This window comes from Odocoileus virginianus, unplaced genomic scaffold (genome assembly GCF_023699985.2).
Source record: "Odocoileus virginianus isolate 20LAN1187 ecotype Illinois unplaced genomic scaffold, Ovbor_1.2 Unplaced_Contig_6, whole genome shotgun sequence".
Lineage (NCBI taxonomy): Eukaryota > Metazoa > Chordata > Mammalia > Artiodactyla > Cervidae > Odocoileus > Odocoileus virginianus.
This window is the reverse complement of record NW_027224323.1, coordinates 385225-406050: the sequence shown is the minus strand read 5'-3', so window position 1 is coordinate 406050 and position 20826 is coordinate 385225. Positions and strand designations below refer to the sequence as shown.

Sequence of the window (20826 nt, the reverse complement as noted above, 5' to 3'; positions counted from 1 at the left end):
AGTGGGTAAAAGGGTGTCTGGAAAGAAATTCCTGAAAATAAACTACTGATGTGCCCTCTCCAAAGGAGTTTAAGTGGTATTTTACCAGATCGTCCTCTTAGTACTTAAGAGGAAAAAGTCCACATTGGGGCAGGAGAAAGTGATAAATGCTTTGTGCTGACCTGCTCCTCACCTCAGAATAATAGGAGTGTTTCCAATGGTCTTTAGGAAATAGTGTTCCCTTGACTAAACCTCACAGTCAATCTTTATTTTTAGAAAGAAATGTTAGACTATCTCCTCCATGTTAAGGAAACAATGCGGGAGTGAGGGATATGTACCTTGGACAGTTCATCTCATTTTGGATCTCATGATAAACAGGAAAATAAATAATTGTCCCCTTGCAATATTGGATGTACTGCAGTTTCTCACTTTAAAAGTCAAATACCCACATCCACATATGATTCTCTTAAAACAAATATCGTTATTAAAATGACAGAATAGCAGAAACGTTTATCTCTGCCAACCAGGATACTGAAGTTGCCTTCTGTTTTAACTGTGGTCATATGAGGAACAACCATTGGTTCATGATGTGTCACGCCAACAGATGCAGACCATAAAAGTGGCAGCAATTTTGCATCCTCTCCAACCACTGGGACACCCTCAGCTTCTAGAGAATAAGGGTCTTGAGAGTCAGCAAGATGAAGGTTCTACTGTTCAATCTTGTCCTTGGTCTGCTTGTGGCCAGTGAAGGTGAAGCACAGACAGACAACTCACAGGTACTGGGGCATTTGAACGGTGGTCCAAGCTTGGGAGGAGGTCTTGATGCGTATCTGTGTGAGTGTCCCTTTCGAGGTTTGGTTGTGTGGATCACTAAGTCTAGCCATCTCCCTGCAGTTCAAAATTGCTCCATTCACTAGTTCTTCACCTGCTATTTGTGATGTCTGTATCATCTCTACCATCTCTTCATTTTCTCTCATATACGTTCACTGCTGTTGTAAAACTGAAGGAAGATCTCACAGCTGTTGGATTAGGGCCATTCGACAAGATAGCTCAAGCTATCTCAGTAATACCTCAGTTGTTTCCTTTATCTGACATGAGTTTTCACATGATTTTATACCTAGGGCTGTGTTCATATAGATAGGAAACTTCTGCTCAAGTGAAAGGGCAGGGAACCTCCTGAGGGATGATGTTGGGCAGAATTGACAGAGATGGACTAAGATTTCTGAAGGGAATTTTACTTGTAGCTCACAGGAAGATGGAAATCCCATTACATGGCAGCTGACAACATAGAGAAGATCACCGAGGGTGGGCCATTCCACGCTTTCATGCGTTACATGGAGGAGGATGAAGAAAAGGGCACCATAGTGTTCCACTTTTATGCCAAGTAAGTAAAAATCACACAAAAGGAAAACACATGTAAATCCCAGCCTAAGGGAGGGTGTCTCCTCCCCGTCTGCAGGGAGCTCTCTGGGTGATGTTGAGAGGAAGACGCTCTGAGCTGTGGGGCTGGGCAGGGTCTCTGAGCTGGGCGGAGGGCAGTTCCTCTGTGAGCCTCCAGGGAATGTCCTGAAAATTCTGCTTAGAGGGGGAGTCCAGAAACTCCACTGGCATCAACTCATTAAAGGAAAGAGGGACATGGCAGAGGGAAGACGCTCATGTCCTTGAGCCCACAGTCCCCACCAGGGCTTGAACCCTTCCTGTGGATGTGTAAGAGATGATTCCCGCTGAGCCCAGAAGTGAGAGCCCGGGGAGGGCACGCAGTAAGCTCTGCCCTCGGGGCTTCCTCACGGGACTTTTCATCACCACTGAGTTTCCCAAAGCCGTCAGAGCCCCTAGTGACTTTCCCAGGCGCCTTCCCAGGTGCCTGCCAATGCACGTGACATGAGTTCGATCACTGAGTCAGGTAGATCCCCTGGAGGAGGAAACGGCCACCCACTCCTCCCATGGACAGACATGCCTGGTGGGCTACAGTCCAAGGGGTCCCAAAGAATCAGACAAGACTGAGCAACAGAGTATACACACACAGATGCAAGTACCATTCATGGAATGTCCACTCTACCACAGACAGTTTCCTAGGAACAGACAAGTATTGCAGAAATCAACACATTTTTTCATCATCTATCCCCCACCTCACCCCACCCGAAAAAATACAAACCAGAACATGTAAAGCAAGGTATTCATTGTGAGGAATAAAAATATGAAGAAAAGAAACAATGAAATGTTTTATGCTTGGAGATATGGCTTTATAAATATATATATAACTGATAATATATTATATATAACTGTATGTTTCATAGCATTAGTTCAGTCACTCAGTCTTGTCCGACTCTTTTGCGACCACATGGAATGCAGCACGCCACACTTCCCTGTCCTTCACCATCTTCTGCATTTTGTTCAAACTCATGTCCATGGAGTCAGTTATGCCATCTATCCATCTCATCCTCTGCCATCCCCTTCTCCTAGTGCCTTCAATCTTTCCCAGCATCGGGGTCTTTTCTAATGAGTCAGTTCTTCACATTAGGTGGCCAAAGTATTGGAGTTTCAGCTTCATCATTTGACAGTATACTTACAATTAAGTTAAAACCACTCATACAGGAACAGGGAGAAGGCAATGATGACCCACTCCAGTACTCTTGCCTAGAAAATTCCATGGACGGAGGAGCCTGGTAGGCTGCAGTCCATGAGGTCTCTTAAGAGTCAGACACGACTGAGCGACTTCACTTTCACTTTCATGCATTGGAGAAGGAAATGACAACCCACTCCAATGTTCTTTCCTGGAGAATCCCAGGGACTGTGAAGCCTGGTGGGCTGCCGTGTATGGGGTTGCACAGAATCGGACACGACTGAAGCTACTTAGCAGCAGCAGCATCATATAGGAACAGACTGAAACACATTTATATCCTCTCTCAGGAGAAACATTTGTCTGTTTTCACTAATTTTTTAAAGAACATCTGTCATTTTTAAGAACATCTGTCTCTTTGCCGTATTTTACAATTTCTCTGTCATATGCTTAAATTTTCATGTAGCTAATCTTTCTGAAATCGGTTTTGCCTGGAATAAGAAGTAGCAACCCACTCCAGTATTCTTGCCTGGAGAATCCCATGGACAGAAGAGGCTGGTGGGCTACAGTCCATGGGGTCACAAAGAGTCGGACACAACTGAGCAAGTGAACACACAAAGAAGTATAGTTACATGGAATTAAATGCACCTTTGTGGAATGCTCAGTTCAATGAGCTTTAACATGTGCACAATTCTTTCACCATCTACACAGTCAAGATATAAAAGCCCAGGCTTCAGTTGGTGGCTCAGTGCTTAAGAATACATCTACCAATGCAGGAGACATGAGTTCCATCTCTGGTCTGGAGGGACCCCACGTGCCCCGGTGCAAGTAAGCCCATGTGCTGCTGTGACTGAGCCTGTGAGACTGAGACTCTTGTCTTTTTGCCACCGTGCTGGCAAAAAGACACAACAGTCTCAAAAATAAAAAGTTCCTTTTTTAAAAAGAAAAATATAAAATTTCTCCAGCACACCTCCTTTGCTTCAGTTCAGTTCAGTTCAGTCGCTCAGTTGTGTCCGAATCTTTGCGACCCCATGGACTGCAGCACTTGCGGGCCTCTCTGTCCATCATCAACTCCCGGAACTCGTTCAAACTCATGTTCACTGAGGCAGTGATGACATCCAACCACCATATCCTCTGTCGTCCCCTTCTCCTTCTGCCCTAAATCTTTTCCAGAATTCGGGTCTTTTCCAAGGAGTCACTTCTTTGCATCAGGTGGCCACAGTATTGGCGTTTTCAGCATCAGCATCAGTCTTTCCAATGAATATTCAGGACTGATTTCTTTAGGATGGACTGGTTGTATCTCCTTGCAGTCCAAGGGACTCTCAAGAGTCTTCTCCAACACCACAGTTCAAAAGCATTAATTATTTGGCACTCAGCTTTCTTTATAGTCCAAGCCTCACATCCATACATGACTACTGGAAAAACCACAGCCTTGACAAGATGGACTTTTGTTGGCAAAGCAATGTCTCTGCTTTTCAATATGCTGTGTAGGTTGGTCACAACTTTCCTTCCAAGAAGTAAGCATCTTTTTATTTCATGAGTGCAATCATCATCTGCAGTGATGTTGGAGCCCCCAAAAATAGTTTGTCACTGTTTCCACTGTTTCCCATCTGTTTAACATGAAGTGATGGGACTGGATGCTATGATCTTAGTTTTCCTTAATGTCGAGCTTTAAGCCAACTTTTTCATTCTCCTCTTTCACTTTCATCAAGAGGCTCTTTAGTTCTTCTTTACTTTCTGCCATTAGGGTGGTGTCATCTGCATATCTGAGGTTATTGATATTTCTCCTGGCAATATTGATTCCAGCTTGTGCTTCCTCCAGCCCAGCATTTCTCATGAGGTACTCTGCATATAAGTTAAATAAGCAGGGTGACAATACACTGCCTTGACATACTCCTTTTCCTATTTGGAACCAGTCTGTTGTTCCATGTCCAGTTCTAACTGTTCCTTTTTGACCTGCATACAGATTTCTCAAGAAGCAGGTCAGGTGGTCTGTTATCCCCATCTCTTTCAGAATTTTCCACAGTTTATTGTGATCCACAGTCAAATGCTTTGGCATAGTTGATAAAGCAGAAATAGATGTATTTCTGAAACTCTCTTGCATTTTTGATGATCCAGCTGATGTTGGCAATTTGATCTCTGGTTCCTCCGCCTTTTCTAAAAGCAGCTTGAACATCTGGGAGTTCACAGTTCATGTATTGTTGAAGTCTGTCTTGGAGAATTCCGAGCATTACTTTGCTAGCGTCTGAGATGTGTTTAATTGCTTGGTAGTTTGAGCATTCTTTGGCACTGCCTCCCTTTGGCATTGGAATGAAAACTGACCTTTTCCAGTCCTGTGGCCCATGCTGAGTTTTCCAAATTTCCTGCCATATTGAGTGCAGCACTTTCACAGCATCATCTTTGAGGATTTGAGATAGCTCAACTGGAATTCCATCGCCCCCACCTGCTTTGTTCAAAGTGATGCTCCCTAAGGCCCACTTGATTTCACATTCCTGGATGTCTGGCTCTAGGTGTGATTGATCACACCATCATGACCATCTGGGTCGTGAAGATCCTTTTTGTACAGTTCTTCTGTGTATTCTTGCCACCTCTTCTTAATATCGTCTGCTTCTGTTGTGTCCATACCATTTCTGTCCTTTATTGAGCCCATCTTTGCATGAAATATTCCCTTGGTATGTCTTATATTCTTGGAGAAATCTCTAGTCTTTCCCACTGTATTGTTTTCCTCTATTTCTTTGCACTGATCACTGAGGAAGGCTTTCTTATCTTTCCTGGCTGTTCTTTGGAACTCTGCATTCAGATAGGTATATCTTTCCTTTCTCCTTTGCTCTTTGCTTCTCTTCTTTTCACTGCGATTTGTAAGGCCTCCTCAAACAAAGATTTTCTTTCACCTTTCATACTGTCATTTTCTTCACTCATCATTAAATCTCTACCCCTAGAGCCATAGGTAAGAACAAATCTGTATATTCTAAATGTTTCTGGCTCTTCATGTGAGAAAATTACACATTATGAATCATTTTTCCCCACCTTCCATTACTCAGTACAATGTTTAAAACAGTTATCAGTGTCTGCATATGCAAGGAATCATGTTTTTGAAGCCAAATGAAAGGAGTTACATTTTTCAATCCAAATGAAAGGAGTTTGCCTGCTCAGATAAAACTTTGTGTATTTGCCCTTATATTGGATTATTGTTGTGTTCTGACTTTGTGGTTGCTGTTGACTGATTTCAATGCATTTCAATTCCCTAATGGCTAAGAGGGCTTCCCTCATAGCTCAGTTGACCAAAAAAAAAAAAATCCACCTGCAATGCAGGAGTCCCCACTTAAATTCCTGGGTCAAGAAGTTCCACTGGAGATGGGATAAGCTATCCACTCCAGTATTCTGGCCTGCAGAATTCCATGGACTGTATAGTCCATTCGGTCACAAAGAGACAGACATGACTGAGTGACTTGTAGTTTCACTTTCAATGACCAAGAACACTTATCACACACTTCACTGTGGGCATTCTTTTCCAAGGTGTCTGTTCAACAATTAATCCAGTTCCTGTAGCGTTATTTCCCTTTTAGTATTCGTTTCATGAAAATTCTTTCTATGTGCCAAATACACCTTTTTTCACATACATGTACAGAGGACATATGAGAAGCCACTTATTCTTTTGTTACAGAGGTGACAATATATACTTATCATCTATTATACACACACATCTCTTCATAATATCATATAAGCACATCATGTGTACTTAAGTGTTTACTAGTGTTTGTGTCTTTGTGAGTGAGAAATTTGTATGTATACACATGTATACAGACATGTGTCTTTCAAGTTTAATCCTCATATGGTACTGTGATGGAGGCAGAGTGTGTGTTTGGAGAAAAACTTTTTTTGAATTTTGTGATTTTAGGCTCTCAGATTGTCTAATGATGGCTTTGCTGTTGGCTCTTAGTCTGTGTAATAAGGCCTGGTGGCTCTCATATTATCTAATAAGGGCTTGCCTGGTGTCTCAGAGGGTAAAGAATCTGCCTGTGATGCAGGAGACCCTGATTCGATCCCTGGGTCAGGAAATTCCCCTGGAGAAGGAAATGGCAACCCACTCCATTCTTCTTGCCTGGAGAATCCCATGGACAGAGGAGGAGACTGGCGGGTCCATGGGGTCACAAAGAGTTGGACTCTACTGAGTGAGAAACACTTTCACTTTCATTGTCTAATGAATCATTGCCAGGGTTGTGACAACGCACAAGGTTTGTCATGACGGCTATGCCTCTCCGTTTTCAGAAACTATATATATAATGGAAAAGTTCGTTCTTTTTCTTTTTTCCTAAAATTCTAGATTTCTCTATGTTTATTGGCTTTAAACACGACCTGCTTTGTATCTGCAGGTTATCTTTGGAACTACTGGTCAGATTCACTGTGTAGACAAGCCATCCTTGTCACGTGATGGTGACTGGATCTGAGACCACACATTTTGTCTCTTTTAAAGGACAAATTGTTCACCAGCACTGAGGTGATACCTGACACATATTCTTGGGTGTCATACCGAAAGAATCCTAACTATCCATCAAATTTTTATTATCTTAGTCAACCAACTTAAATATGTTTTGTTTTTAAGGGAGGATGGAGAATGCACAAGATCATATACCACAGGCACAAAGGAAGAAGATGCTTATTATTTTGACTGTAAGTATGAATGCTTTACTGGAAAGAGTATGTTCAGGTAGAAATCTTGCTCTCAACTTTCTTCAATAACCTGATACACTTGAATTCAACTCCTACTAAAACTCAGAGGTCAGGGACTGGAACATCTCCCCTCAATGGAGTGTTACTCAACGAGACCAGATCTAGACATCCTAGACCGTGAAATTGAGTGGGCTTTAGGAAGCATTATATGAACAACACTAGTGGAGGTGACAGAATTCAAGCTGTGCTCTTTAAAATCCTAATAGATGATGCTGTTGAAGGACTGCAAGCAATGTGTCAGCAACTTTGGAAAACTCGGGAGTGGTCACAGAATTGGAAAGGGTCAGTTTCCATTTCAATCCCAAAGAAGGACAGTAACAAAGAATGTTCAGACTACTGCACTGTTGTGCTCATTTTACATGTGATCAAGGCAGTCCTCGACATCCTTCAAGTTAGGATTCAGCGGTACATGATCCGACTTCCAGAAGTATAGGCATGGTTTAGAAAAGGGAGATGAACCAGATCAAATTCTCAACATTCAATGGATCATGGAGAAATAAGGGAATTCCAGAAAAAAGATTTTTTTTTTTTGCTTCATTGACTATAGTAAAGATTTTGACTGTGTGGATCACAACAAACAGTGGAAAATTCTTAAGGATATGGGAATACTGGATTGCTTGACCTGTCTCCAGAGAAACCTGTAGGTGGATCAGTCAGCAACAGTGAGAATTGGATGTGGAACAACAGACTAGTTCAAAATTAGGAAAAGAGTACCAGATAGTATAAAATGTCATGCTGCTTGTATAACTTATACACAGAGTACATCATGCTAAATGCCAGGCTGGGTCAATGACAAGCTAGATTCAAGATTGCTGCCAGAAATATCAACAGCCTCAAATATGCAGATGATACCATTTTAATGGAAGAAAATGAAGAGGAAATAAAGAGTCTCTTGATAATGGTGAAAGAGGAGACTGAAAGAGCTGGCCTGCAACTCAACATTCAGAAACTCTAAGATCATGGCATCTGGTTCCCTCACATTATGGGAAATAGAAAGTGGAAAGAGTGGAAGAAGTGACAGACTTTATTTTCTTGAGCTTGAAAATCTCTGTGGATTGTGACTGCAGCTACGTAATTAAAGATAATTGAATTTGGAAGGAAAGATATGACAACCCAAGACAGCTTATTAAAATACATTGATACCACTTTGCCAACAAAGGTCCGTTCTGTCAATAGTATGGTTGTTTCTTCAGTGATTATGAATGGATTTGAGAGGTGGACCATAAAGAAGGCTGAGCTCCAAAGAACTGATGCTTCTGAACTGTGGTGCTGGAGAAGACTCTTGAGAGTCCCTTGGACCGCAAGGAGATCAAACCAGTCTATCCTAAAGGAGATCAGTCCTGAATATTCATTGGAAGCACTGATGCTGAAGCTAAAGTCCCAGTATGTTGGCCACCTGATGCGAAGAACTGACTCATTGAAAAAGACCCTTGTGCTGGGAAAGTTTGAAGGCAGGAGAAAGGAATGACAGAGGATTAGATGATCAGATGACATCATCAACTCAAAGGACATGAATTTGAGCAGACTCTGGAAGATGGTGGAGGACAGCAGAACTTGGTGTGGTACAGTACATAGGGTCATGGAGAGTCAGACATATCATAGTGATTACATATCAACAAGAACAATGTGACTAAGCGTGAGCATAGAATTAGTATTTTGTAGGGTTCTCACAGATAATTTGCAACAGGCTTAAGAACTGAGGTCTCGGGGTCTATCTTGAGATGGCACATTCATGCCATTCACTTTTTAAAAACAATCTTATAAAATCTTGGTCCATTCAAGGTGAGATGGTTGAACTTGAACTCAAGGAGATCATCATGAGTTCAACCATCAAGGCAGCTTCTATACAAAGCAATGGGGCTGCTGGCTAAGCTTTGTATCTCTGAGCTCTTAATAATGGCTCTAAATAATATTCTTATTTTCACATGACCTAAGGGAAACATGTTTGATTAAAATTTAAACACATCAATACGTGATCACAACCCTTGCCTAAACTAAGTAGTCACACATTACATAAACGATAGCCACAAATTAGTAAAATTCATGCCTGAAATATTTCCCCATACTTTGATCGATAACTTCTGGTATTTGAGGTTTTCTAAAGTATGCCTTCTTTTTTTCTTATTCCCATTATATGGTTTCCTTTGGCCGAATCATGAATGTTTTCACTATGTTTAGTCTTCTCCATTTTTTAACACTTTTTAGCTTGATTTTTACCCAATGACTAAACATGGAGACCAACAGAAGTGCAAGACTTATTGGAAGTTCTCTTGGGGACCAGCCATTGCAGCCTTCAGGTTTGTCTTGGGGACTGTGAGGTGTCCGCACATCAGGCCCAGTACCAGCAGTGGCCTTGATGGTGTCTTGATGGCCAGAAACTAGGTTTACTCTCACTGTCCCATCCCTTCATGAACAATACAGGCAACTCAGTGATGCTGCTATGCCCACCTGGGTGAAGCCATGGTTAACCACAGGTGGTCACTGATAATCTGAGGACATGCATAGTCTGACTTAAGCTGTCTCAACGTGAGCAAGGCTGGTGGACTTGGCGTGGCCTTGGGAAAATTGCATATTCTTGTCAGGGCTCTGAGAGTCTGAAGCTGCTTTGGCTGCTTTTTTTTCCCCCAAGGACACTAATAATTTTCAGTGTTTCAGACACGGAGCAGTGGTGTTTGCATGCTTCAGGGTCACTGATGGGCAGTCTTACATTTCATGTTGCTGAGTAATTGCAGGAAGGTGAGATGGAGGCCAGGAGAGAGAGGATGGACGTAGAGGGTGTAGAGGGGACACACAGTAGGTCAGAGATGCTTCTTGTGCAGACACATGGGCAGGGCAGAGAGAAAGGGCAGTACTCCAGGTGGAGAAGGAGGTCACCACTAGGTGGTCACTGCCTACACGTCCCAGCAGGTAAGCTGTCTTCACACCAACAGACACGGCAGTGGGCTGGGTCATACCCCAGTCAGAGGCGCTCGGGAAATAGAATACTTAAAGTGTTCAAAAGGTTGCCTGGCCTGACGTAGGAACTCAGGAACAGAAGGTGATGAATGGTAATTTGCTTTTGATCAAGAGAAACCAATTCCACGGCGGGAGTAACAGAAATACAAAGAACTTTTGAACCTGGATTTGACCATATGTTCATGCTCTTTAAAACACTGTCGGGGAATTCCCTGGTGGTCCAGGGGATAAGAATCTGCCTGCCAGGGCAGGAGACAAAGGTTCAATCCCTAGTCCGAGAAGACCCCACATGACGTGGGGCAATAAGCTCATGTACCACAACTACTGATCCTGCACTCTAGAACCCCGTGCTGAGGCTACTGAAGCCCAGGCATCCCAGAGCCTCTGTTCAGCAACAAGAGGAGCCACTGCAATGAGAAGTCCGCATAAAACAACGAGACTGTACTCCACAGTCACCACAGGTGCAAAAAGCCCATGGGCAGCAGGGAAGACTCAGCAAATCAAAAATAAATAAATTAATTCAAAAGCCAAAAAATAATCTGTTAGGTTTCTCAGAACACACGTTCTAGAAAGCATTTTAGTAAGACAGCAAGGAGTGACTGGTTAAGTATAGGAAAAGTGAGGATGAGGACCAGTCATGCCTCCTCTCCTTGCCGTGGGTAACGGTACCACTCTGGGCACGCATGGCGTGAGTGGGCCCATACACTACGGGCTGATCTTCATGCCCGCCGTCTGTCACAATCATCTAACTGACGATGCGTTAAGGTGGCGCTATTTGAATCTTTTCTCTCTCTCATAGACGCGGGTCACACTGAATTTCGGGTCGTTAGATTGGAAAACAACAGTCTCCTAGCCGATGTTATCAATGTGGATGAACATGACAAGGAGACACAACTGGTGCAATTGTTTGGTAGGTGTGACATCCTATAATTCCCACTGCCATTCTCATGTAACACGTCCCCTATCAGGACTTTCATTTAGAGTATCAGGAGGTGCTGACAGGATTCCATATCCAGGGTGCGAGGCCTGCGTCTTTATGCTCACCGAATTCATGATCCTGGAAGGTAATCTACCAAGGAACAGGAGGTCATCGGGTGCAGAATATCACATCAGACATTTCAAAATGATTTCTTACTGTTGAAATTTTAAAAATGAAATTTTAGTAGATTATTTTATTTTATATATGTCAACAAATTTCGAGCCATGTCTATAATGAGGCTGACTTTATTTCATGTTGAAAATTCTATTTAATTTTTAATTGAAGGATCACTGCTTTATAGATTGTGTTGTTTCCTGCCAGACATCAATATGAAGCAGCCATAGGTAACCATATGCTTGTGTGAAAGTTGCTCAGTCATGTCAGACTCTTTGTGACCCCACGCACTAGACAGTCCATGAAATTCTTCAGGCCAGAATATTGGAGTGGGTACCATTTCCCTTCTCCAGGGTAACTTCCCAACTCACGGATCAAGCCAGGGCTCCCACAGTGCAGGAGGGATCTTTACTAGCAGAGACACAAGGGAAGCTCATAGGTATGTCCCCTCCCTTTTGAAACTCCCTTGCATCTCCCTCCCCATCCCACCCCTCGAGGTTGATAGTCCCTGTTTGAGTTCCCTGAGACAGACAGAAAATTCGCATTGGCTCTCTACTTTAAATACAGTCATGTAAGTTTGCATGTTACTCCCTCCATTCATCTCACCATCTCCTCCCCTCTCCCCATGCCCATAAGTCTCTTCTCTGTGACTGTTTCTCCACTGATGGCCTGCAAATAAATTCATTATCAGTACCTTATTTCCAGATTCCATATATATGCAGATTGCATATGTATGCATTAGTATACAGTATCAGTTTACTGATGCACTGTAAGCTTTGGAACAGACACTTGTACGATAAACCTTTCTCCTATTCCATGATTCAAATGCATTGTTCTTATGAACACTGACATCACCCCATCAAGTAACCACACAGACGCACTGAGAGGTGTGTGTGCCTTGGAGACAACAGGGGTCTACTTCAGAAAAGGTTATAGGGTAGAATGGTAGGTTCATGAAAGAGTAAGTCACGCCCGGTTATTATGTGTGATGAGGTGAATGTGTCCATGGAAACGGAGAAAGTTGTTTCCTACTAAGCTTGGTGTACAAACAGATATGTGTGGCATGTACATATATGAGGAAGGTGGGAGAAGCACATAGACTCCATATTAGGATGGACTGAGCTCCAAGTTCATGGAGATCCTGGCAAGTCTTTATGGTTCAGCTCCTGATGGTGAGAAGTAGGGTGCCCTGTTCACCAAGTTGGACTGGGGTCAATTCTTAAGACAGAAAGCACATGTTTGTGTTGTGGGAACTGTGTGAAGCTCTTAGATTATACAAGTGAACATCTGATTGCACGTTCCATTTCTTTTCTGTACATTGAGAAATTTCTGTGGGTTTCCAGGGGTCGATAATTCTGCTTTTTGCATGGTGATTTTATAGGCATAGGAGATGAAGTTGGACCGAAATGCAAAGAAGCGTTCTACAACACAGTGAGAGAAAAAGGGATTCCAGAAGAAAATATCCTGAACTTCATTGATCATGGTAAAGGAATTATAATTTTTCCCCTGACAATACCATTCACCTGGCATATCAATATAAGAAAACAAATCAACTTATTCAAAATTTCTTCTTCCACAAGTAATATCTTTTTTAAGATCCGTTACTACAAGAAAGAAAGGAAGGAAGAAGGGAAGAAAGGATGAAAGAAAGAAAACTTGGAAATGCTGGGGAATGTTAGTTATCAGCGGCTCTTTTATTTCTCCCATTTTGTTTTTCCCCAGATGACTGTCCAGAGGAGTGAAAGAAAAAGTGACTCTGACACTTTTGTAAGTAAACACAGTCCATTATTAATGCTGCCCCTTGCAGGTGAAGTAATAAGGTCACACTGTCTTTTCATATGTGTGAAATGTTTGTTCCAACAATTTAATTGTGTCACTGAAGATTTTTTTTGTTACATAATTTTGCTGCTCTTGAGTCATACTATTGCACACCATTTGGCTGATTAACGCCAAGAAGCTGTGGTGAGAGAGTCTTATCCTGCAGGAATCTTGCAGACCAGAGTCATCAAAGAGAAGCTGGAATCCCCACGAGTTGGGGGGAAATTATTAGTGTTCCCATCAGTTCTCACCTCGTGGTTGTACACACACATTCCTCCTCCAGGAGAATCAGTGTTAAAGAGAGCTCTGCTTCCCTGATAGCTCAGTTGGTAAAGAATCAGCCTGCAATGCAGGAGACACAGGTTCAATTCCTGGGTTGGGAAGGTCTGCTGGAGAAGGGATAGGCTACCCACTCCAATATTCTTGGGCTTCCCTTGTGGCTCAGCTGGGGAGAACTGGGTTTGATCCCTGGGTTGAGAAGATCCCCTGGAGAAGGGAAAGTCTTCTCCAGTATTCTGGCCTGGAGAATTCCGGGGACTGTCATAGTCCATGGGATTACAAGGAATTGGACATGACTGAGCGACTTCCACTTGCATGCTTTCTGCAAGACCAGTGTTTGATTTCATGTGATTCTGACAGAACCAGTAAATGGCTTCCAATCACACTGTCTGAAACATGCATTTGCAATATATTCCTACTCAGAAGATGTTCCAAATGTGAGATATTTAAACTTTCTAAACTAATACAGCCTCCAGAAATGACCCTGATCTAAAGTATGGTTTTTAATGTTCTGTTGAGAAAGAATCTTAACAAAAAGAGTGACTGAAAGCACTACCGTCCAGGTGAATGTGATAACAAAGAGGTGGTATATATATATATTCAATGGAACATTACTAAGCCAGGAAAAGAAGGAAATAGCTCTATCTACAGCAACATGGATGGACCTAGATATTTGTCATGCTGAGTGAAATAAGTCTGAAAGGGAAAGACAAATACTATAAATGCCACTTATAGTTTTCAGTTCATTTCACTGGTTGTCATATCCAACTCTTTGTGACCCTATGGACTGCCATATGCCAGGTTTTCCTGTCCATCATGAACTCCCAGAGCTTGTTCTTTTTTTTTTTTTTTTCCAGAGCTTGTTCTAACTCATGTCCATTGAATCGGTGATGACATCCAACCATCTGATCCTCTCTCGTCCCCTTCTCCTCCCGCCTTCATTTATTCCCAGCATCAGGATCTTTCCAAATGGGCCATTTCTTGCATCCGGTGGCTAAAGTATTGGAGTTTCAGCTTCATCATCAGTCCTTCCAATGAATATTCAGAACTGATTTCCTTTAGGATAGACTGGTTGAATCTCCTTGCAGTCCAAGGGACTCTCATAGGTCTTCTCCAACACCACAGTTCAAAAACATCAATTCTTCAGCACTCAGCTTTCTTTATAGTCCATCTCTCACTTTAGTGTAGGTATAATGCCATCTTTCAGATGGTCATGAATCTGCCCACAGTGCAGGAGACGTGCATTCGATCTCTGGGTCAGGAAGATCCCCTGGAGAGTGAAATCACAACACACTCCAGTATTCTTGCCTGGAGCATCTCCATGGACAGAGGAACCTGGTGGGCTATAGTCCATGGTGTCACGGAGAGTTGGACATGACTGAGTGACTTTCACTTTCACATAGTTACCACTTCCCCATGGAATTTAAAAAATGACATGTAGGAACTTATTTACAGACAGAAATAGACTCACAGACTTGGAGAACAGTTTTGTGGGTGCCAAGTCAGAGGGTGTTGGGAAGAGAAGGATTGGGAGGTTTGTGGTTGAAAAGTGAATGTGAGATGAAGGTTAGTTGCTCAGTCATGTCTGACTCTCTGCGACCCCATGGAACATAGCCCTCCAGGCTCCTCTGTCCATGGGATTCTCCAGGCAAAAATACTGGCACGGGTAGCCATTCCCTCACTATAGAGGATCTCACCAACACAGGGATCAAGCCTGGGTCTCCTGAATTGCAGGCAGATTCCTTACTGTCTGAGAAGTTTGGGGTTAGTAGATGCAAACTATTATAGACAGGATGGTTAGAGAACAAGGTCCAACTGCATAGCACAGGAGACTAGCCCCAATAATCTGTAAAGACCTAAATGGGAAAAGAATCTGAGAAAGAATAGATACTAACTTTTGCATGTATAATCACTTGGCTGTACACTTGAAATTAATGTAACTTTGGTAATCAACTATGCTCTAATATTTAAAAAATAAAGGAAAAAAAATTAATTCTTGAGGACCACAATGAGAAAAGTGGCAGGATTAGAGTTGCTTGCTCCAATTACAGAGCCTGATAATCATCTTTAGATGAAGCACCAGCATGTACATGCACTGTGAAATCTTTACTCATAGAATCAATTCTCAATGGTAAATCTCCAACCATACGCACATCCTGAGGACAATTCCACAGGGAACCTCCATCACAGAGATGTGCAGTGTTGAGGTCCACCTGGAATTGGACATTGGATCAGCTACTAGCTCCCTGTATCCTGGACAGCCTATTGCCTGAGATTCACCCCTGTCAGCCATCACACAGTCAAATCTACTAAAGCTTTGGTTCTGTTTTATTCACCTACAGAAAGAGTCACTGACCAGACACCTCCTTGTCTCCATGGAATCAAGATCAGCAACAAGAAGATGACTTTCCTGGTTCCTGATTAACATGATCCTTCTCTCTTCACACTCACACTCCCTCTCCCATCTTATTTCTTTTGGTCACTAAATCATGTCCTGGTTGGTGTTATTTGATTTCTGAGGGTTTAAATAAATCAATTGACTATCTGCCATGCATACCCATGTCTGTGCAAAAGTCACCTCATTTAAAACACACAAATGTCCACATTAAGTATCCAGGAAACTGTGTCTTTCATAGGACAGGTGTTCATCAGAGACAATCCTTATGTAGATTTGGTAGGCATGCCCTCAGGTGTCCAGAGAAGAGGGAGAAAATAGACCAAACCATCACGGGGCAGAGTTATGGATGCTCCATGGTACAGCCTTCTCTGATGGCTCATAAGGTAAAAAAATCTGCCTGCAATGCAGAAGACCCAGGTTCTACCCTTGGGTCAGGAAGATCCTCTGGATGAGGAAACATTAACCCATTCCAGTATTTCCTGAAGAATGACACTGACAGAGGAACCTGGTTGGCTACAATCCATAGGATCATAAAGAGTTGGACACGCCTGAGCAGCTAACACTTTCACTTTCAGTCTCCTGTATGGAAGGGGGAGTCTGATCAAGGAAAAGTCCCTAAAAAGGTTTTTCTTCATTCCTGAGAAAGGAATGTATGTTTCACTCACTAACGCATATGCACAGAAAGCGCAGATGACATTACCATAACTTAGGGGAAATATGTAGTCTGACATCCCCAGGACTTCTGCAGTTGAGCTGAAGGGTTCATATTTACGAACAAGTGAGACAGAAGGAATCAAAGATGGGGCGGCAGCTGACACTTGAGAACCAAATGAGGCAGCAGTAACTGAACTACAGTTCACTGGACCTAAAGATGGTCTTCCAGCCTCTTATGCTTCAAATGGCAGTGGATACGAGCATTTCCAAGGACTGTCCATTCCCTTGGTAATGGGCAGAGCATGCTGATCAGCACCCCTACAGTACTCAGGGTGTTTCGAATCCAAAAGATCTAGCAAACACTCAAGATACAGAGATAGTTACGGGGTTCCCTGGTGGTCCAGGGGTTAAGAATCCACAAAACAGGGCAGGGGATGGGGCTTTGATTCGTGGTCCAGGAAGATTCCACGTGCCAGGATGCACCTGAGCCCATGAGACAGAACTAGTGACTTGTGCTCTAGAGACTCTGTTCCATAACAAGAGAAGCCACTGCAATGAGAAGCCCTCACATGGCAACTGGAGAGAAGCCACTGCTTGCCACAACTAGAGGAAGTTTGCGTGTAGCAGAGAAGACCCAACAGAGCAAAAGTAAACGGATAACTCTTTAAGAAAAAGTGATGGAGAACTTATTCCAGGGGCTGGGCCAAAACTCAGACCTTTGGTCCTAGTCCTAGGAAAATAACACTAGCCCTCAGCAGCATGCAAGAGAATAAATCTTTTAGTTCCTACATAGACACAACCTCCAAATGGGCTACAGCTGGCCATTCACAAAGGCAACAGCGGTGAATATTTCAATGGCTTCGTTGAGAGTCATGGAGGTCAAGGTCAGTGTTTAAGTTCTCCCCCTTGTATAGCAGAGCGTATGCAGTTGGAGTTCTGACTCTGGTCCTCACAGAATGTCTGGAAATGCTTGATTGGATGGGTGGATACACACAGATGCAACTGCACACAGAATAACAGGCTGAATATCTTAAGAAACACATAAAGGTAGAGCTAGCATAACCAAGTCAAAAATGTGAAACATCATATACATGTGTATTAGTATATATCCTTATGTACGCATACACACACACACATATATATATTACACATACACATACATTAATACAAATATATGTGTTCCTGTGTATATTTATAACATGAATATTAACAAGAAAAAGTGGTTTTTTCTTCTGTCCTCTTATTATTTTTTTTAATTTATTTCTTATAAGTGGAGGCTAATTACCTTGCAGTATTGCAGTGCATTAGCCATACATTGACATGAATCACCCATGGGTGTTCACGTGTCCCCCTGTCCCAAAACCCCTCCCACCTTCCTCCACATTCCATCCCTCTGGGTTGTCCCAGTGCACTGGCGTTCACTGCTCTTTCTCATGCATTGAACTTGGACTGGTCATCTACTTTACACATGGTAATATACATGTTCCAATGCTACTCTCTCAAATCATCCCACCCTACTTTCGCCCACTGAGTCCAAAAGTCTGTTCTTTACCTCTGTGTCTCTTTTGCTGTCTCTCCTACAGGGTCATTGTTATCATCTTTGTAAATTCCATATATATGCATTAATATACTGTATTGGTGTTTGTTGACTTACTTCACTCTATATAATAGGCTCCAGTTTCATCCACCTCACTAGAACTGATTCAAATTTTAATAGCTGAGTGATATTTCATTGTATGTACCACAGCTTCTTATGCATTTGTCTGCTGATGGATATCTAGGTTGTTTCCATGTCCTGGCTATTGTAAACAGTGCTGTGATGAACATTGGGGTACACGTCTCTTTCAGTTCTGGTTTCCTTGGTGTGTGTGCCCAGCAACGGGATTGCTGGTCAAAAGGCTGTTCTATTTTCAGTTTTTTAAAGGAATTTCCACACTGTTCTCCATAGTGGCTGTACTAGTTTGCATTCCCACCAACAATGTAAGAGGGTTCCCTTTTCTCCACACCCTCTCCAGCATTTATTGTTTGTAGACTTTTGGATAGCAGCCATTCTGACCAGCATGAGATGGTACCTCATTGTGGTTTTGATTTGCATTTCTCTGATAATGAGTGATGTTGAGCATCTTTTCATGTGTTTGTTAGCCATCTGTATATCCTCTTAGGAGAAATGTCTGTTTAGTTCTTTGGCCCATTTTTTGATAGGGTCATTTATTTTTCTGGAATTGAGCTTCATGAGCTGCTTGTATACTTTTGAGATTAATTTTTTGTGCATTGCTTTGTTTGCTATTATTTTCTCTCATTCTGAAGGCTATCTTTTCACTTTTCTTATAGTTTCCTTCATTGTGCAAAAGCTTTTAAGTTCAATTAGGTCCCATATTTTTATTTTTGTTTTTATTTCCATTACTTTGGGAGGCGGCTCATAGAGGATCTTGCTTGGATTTATGTTATTGTGTGTTCTACCTATGTATTCCTCTAGGAGTTTTATAGTTTCTGTCTTACATTGAGATTTTTATTCCATTTTGAGCTTATCTTCCTGCATGGTGTTAGAAACTGTTCTAGTTTCATTCCTCTAAAGGGGGTAGACCAGTTTTCCCAGCACCACTTATTAAAGAGGTTGTGTTTTCTCTATTGTATATTTTTGCTTTCTTTTTCAAAGATAAGGTCTCCATAGGTGCGGGGATTTATCTCTGAGCTTTCTATTTTGTTCCGTTGATCTGTATTTCTGTCATTGTGCTGCTGCCACACTGTCTTGGTGACTGTAGCTTTGTGCTATCATCTGAAGACAGGCAGGTTGATTCCTTCACGTCCATTCTTCTTTCTTGAAATTACTTTCACTATTTAAAGTTTTTTTTTTTTTGGTGTGTGTGTGTGTGTTTCCATACCAATTGTGCAATGATTTGTTCTAGTTACATAAAAATACCATTGGTAGCTTGATAGGAATTGCACTGAATCTCTAGATTGCTTTGGGTAGTAAAAGCATTTTCACTCTATTGTTTCTTCTGACCCATCAACATGGTATACTTCTCCATCCATTTGTGTCATTTTTTTTTTAATTTTAATTTTTTTTTAATTTTTATTTTTTCCATTTATTTTTATTAGTTGGAGGCTAATTACTTTACATCATTGCAGTGGTTTTTGTCATACATTGAAATGAATTAGCCATGGATTTACATGTATTCCCCATCCCGGTACCCCCTCCCACCTCCCTCTCCACCCGATCCCTCTGGGTCTTCCCAATGCACCAGGCCCGAGCACTTGTCTCATGCACCCAACCTGGGCTGGTGATCTGTTTCACCCTAAATAATATACATGTTTCGATGCTGTTCTCTTGAAACATCCCACCCTCGCCTTCTCCCAGAGTCCACAAGTCTGTTCTATACATCTGAGTCTCTTTTTCACTGTTTTACGGTTTTCTATATATAGGTCTTGTGTTTCTTCAGGTAGATTTATTCCTAAGTATTTTATTCTTTTCATTGCAATGGTGAATGGAATTGTTTCCTTAAATTCTCTTTCTGTTTTCTTGTTAGTGTATAGGAATGAAATGTATTTTTGCATATGAATTTTATATCCTGCAACTTTACTACATTCATTGATTAGCTCTAGAAATTTTATGGTGGAGTCTTTAGGGTTTTCTGTGTAGAGGATCTGTATTCCAAGGCCAAATTTGCCTGTTACTCCAGGTGTTTCCTGACTTCCTACTTTTGCATTCCAGTCCCCTATAATGAAAAGGCGACATCTTTTGGGGGTGTTAGTTCTAAAAGGTCTTTTAGGTCTTCATAGAACCATTCAACTTCAGCTTCTTCAGCGTTACTGGTTGGGACATAGGCTTGGATTACCGTGATATTGAATGGTTTGCCTTGGAAACGAACAGAGATCATTCTGTCATTTTTGAGATTGCATCCAAGTACTGCATTTCGGACTCTTTTGTTGACTATGATGGCTACTCCATTTCTTCTAAGGGATTCTTGCCCACAGTAGTAGATATAATGGTCATCTGAGTTAAATTCACCCATTCCAGTCCATCTTAGTTTGCTGATTCCTAGAATGTTGACGTTCACTCTTGCCATCTCCTGTTTGACCACTTCCAATTTGCCTTGATTCATGGACTTAGGATTCCAGCTTCCTACGCAATATTGCTCTTTAAAGCATCAGACTTTGCTTCTATCACCAGTCACATCCACAACTGGGTGTTGTTTTTGCTTTGACTCCATCCCTTCATTCTTTCTGGAGTTATTTCTCCACTGATCTCCAGTAGCATATTGGGCACCTACAGACCTGGGGAGTTCATCTTTCAGTGTCCTATCTTTTTGCCTTTTCATACCATGGGGTTCTCAAGGCAAGAATACTTAAGTGGTTTGC

General features: G+C 42.1%; 1 protein-coding gene and 1 long non-coding RNA gene across 2 annotated transcripts in view; both read left to right on the top strand.

Annotated features, from left to right (window-relative positions):
• Window positions 1–20826, top strand: part of LOC139033877 (uncharacterized) — a 51288-nt gene that overhangs the window by 15441 nt on the left and 15021 nt on the right. The window lies entirely within an intron of this gene.
• LOC139033870 (odorant-binding protein-like) lies at window positions 619–15969 on the top strand. The gene is made up of 7 exons (XM_070463768.1): window positions 619–755; window positions 1224–1363; window positions 7143–7210; window positions 11025–11135; window positions 12700–12801; window positions 13041–13085; window positions 15758–15969. Exons 1-6 carry the CDS (start codon window positions 678–680, stop codon window positions 13058–13060), a joined length of 519 nt encoding a protein of 172 aa, XP_070319869.1. The 5' UTR covers window positions 619–677; the 3' UTR covers window positions 13061–13085; window positions 15758–15969.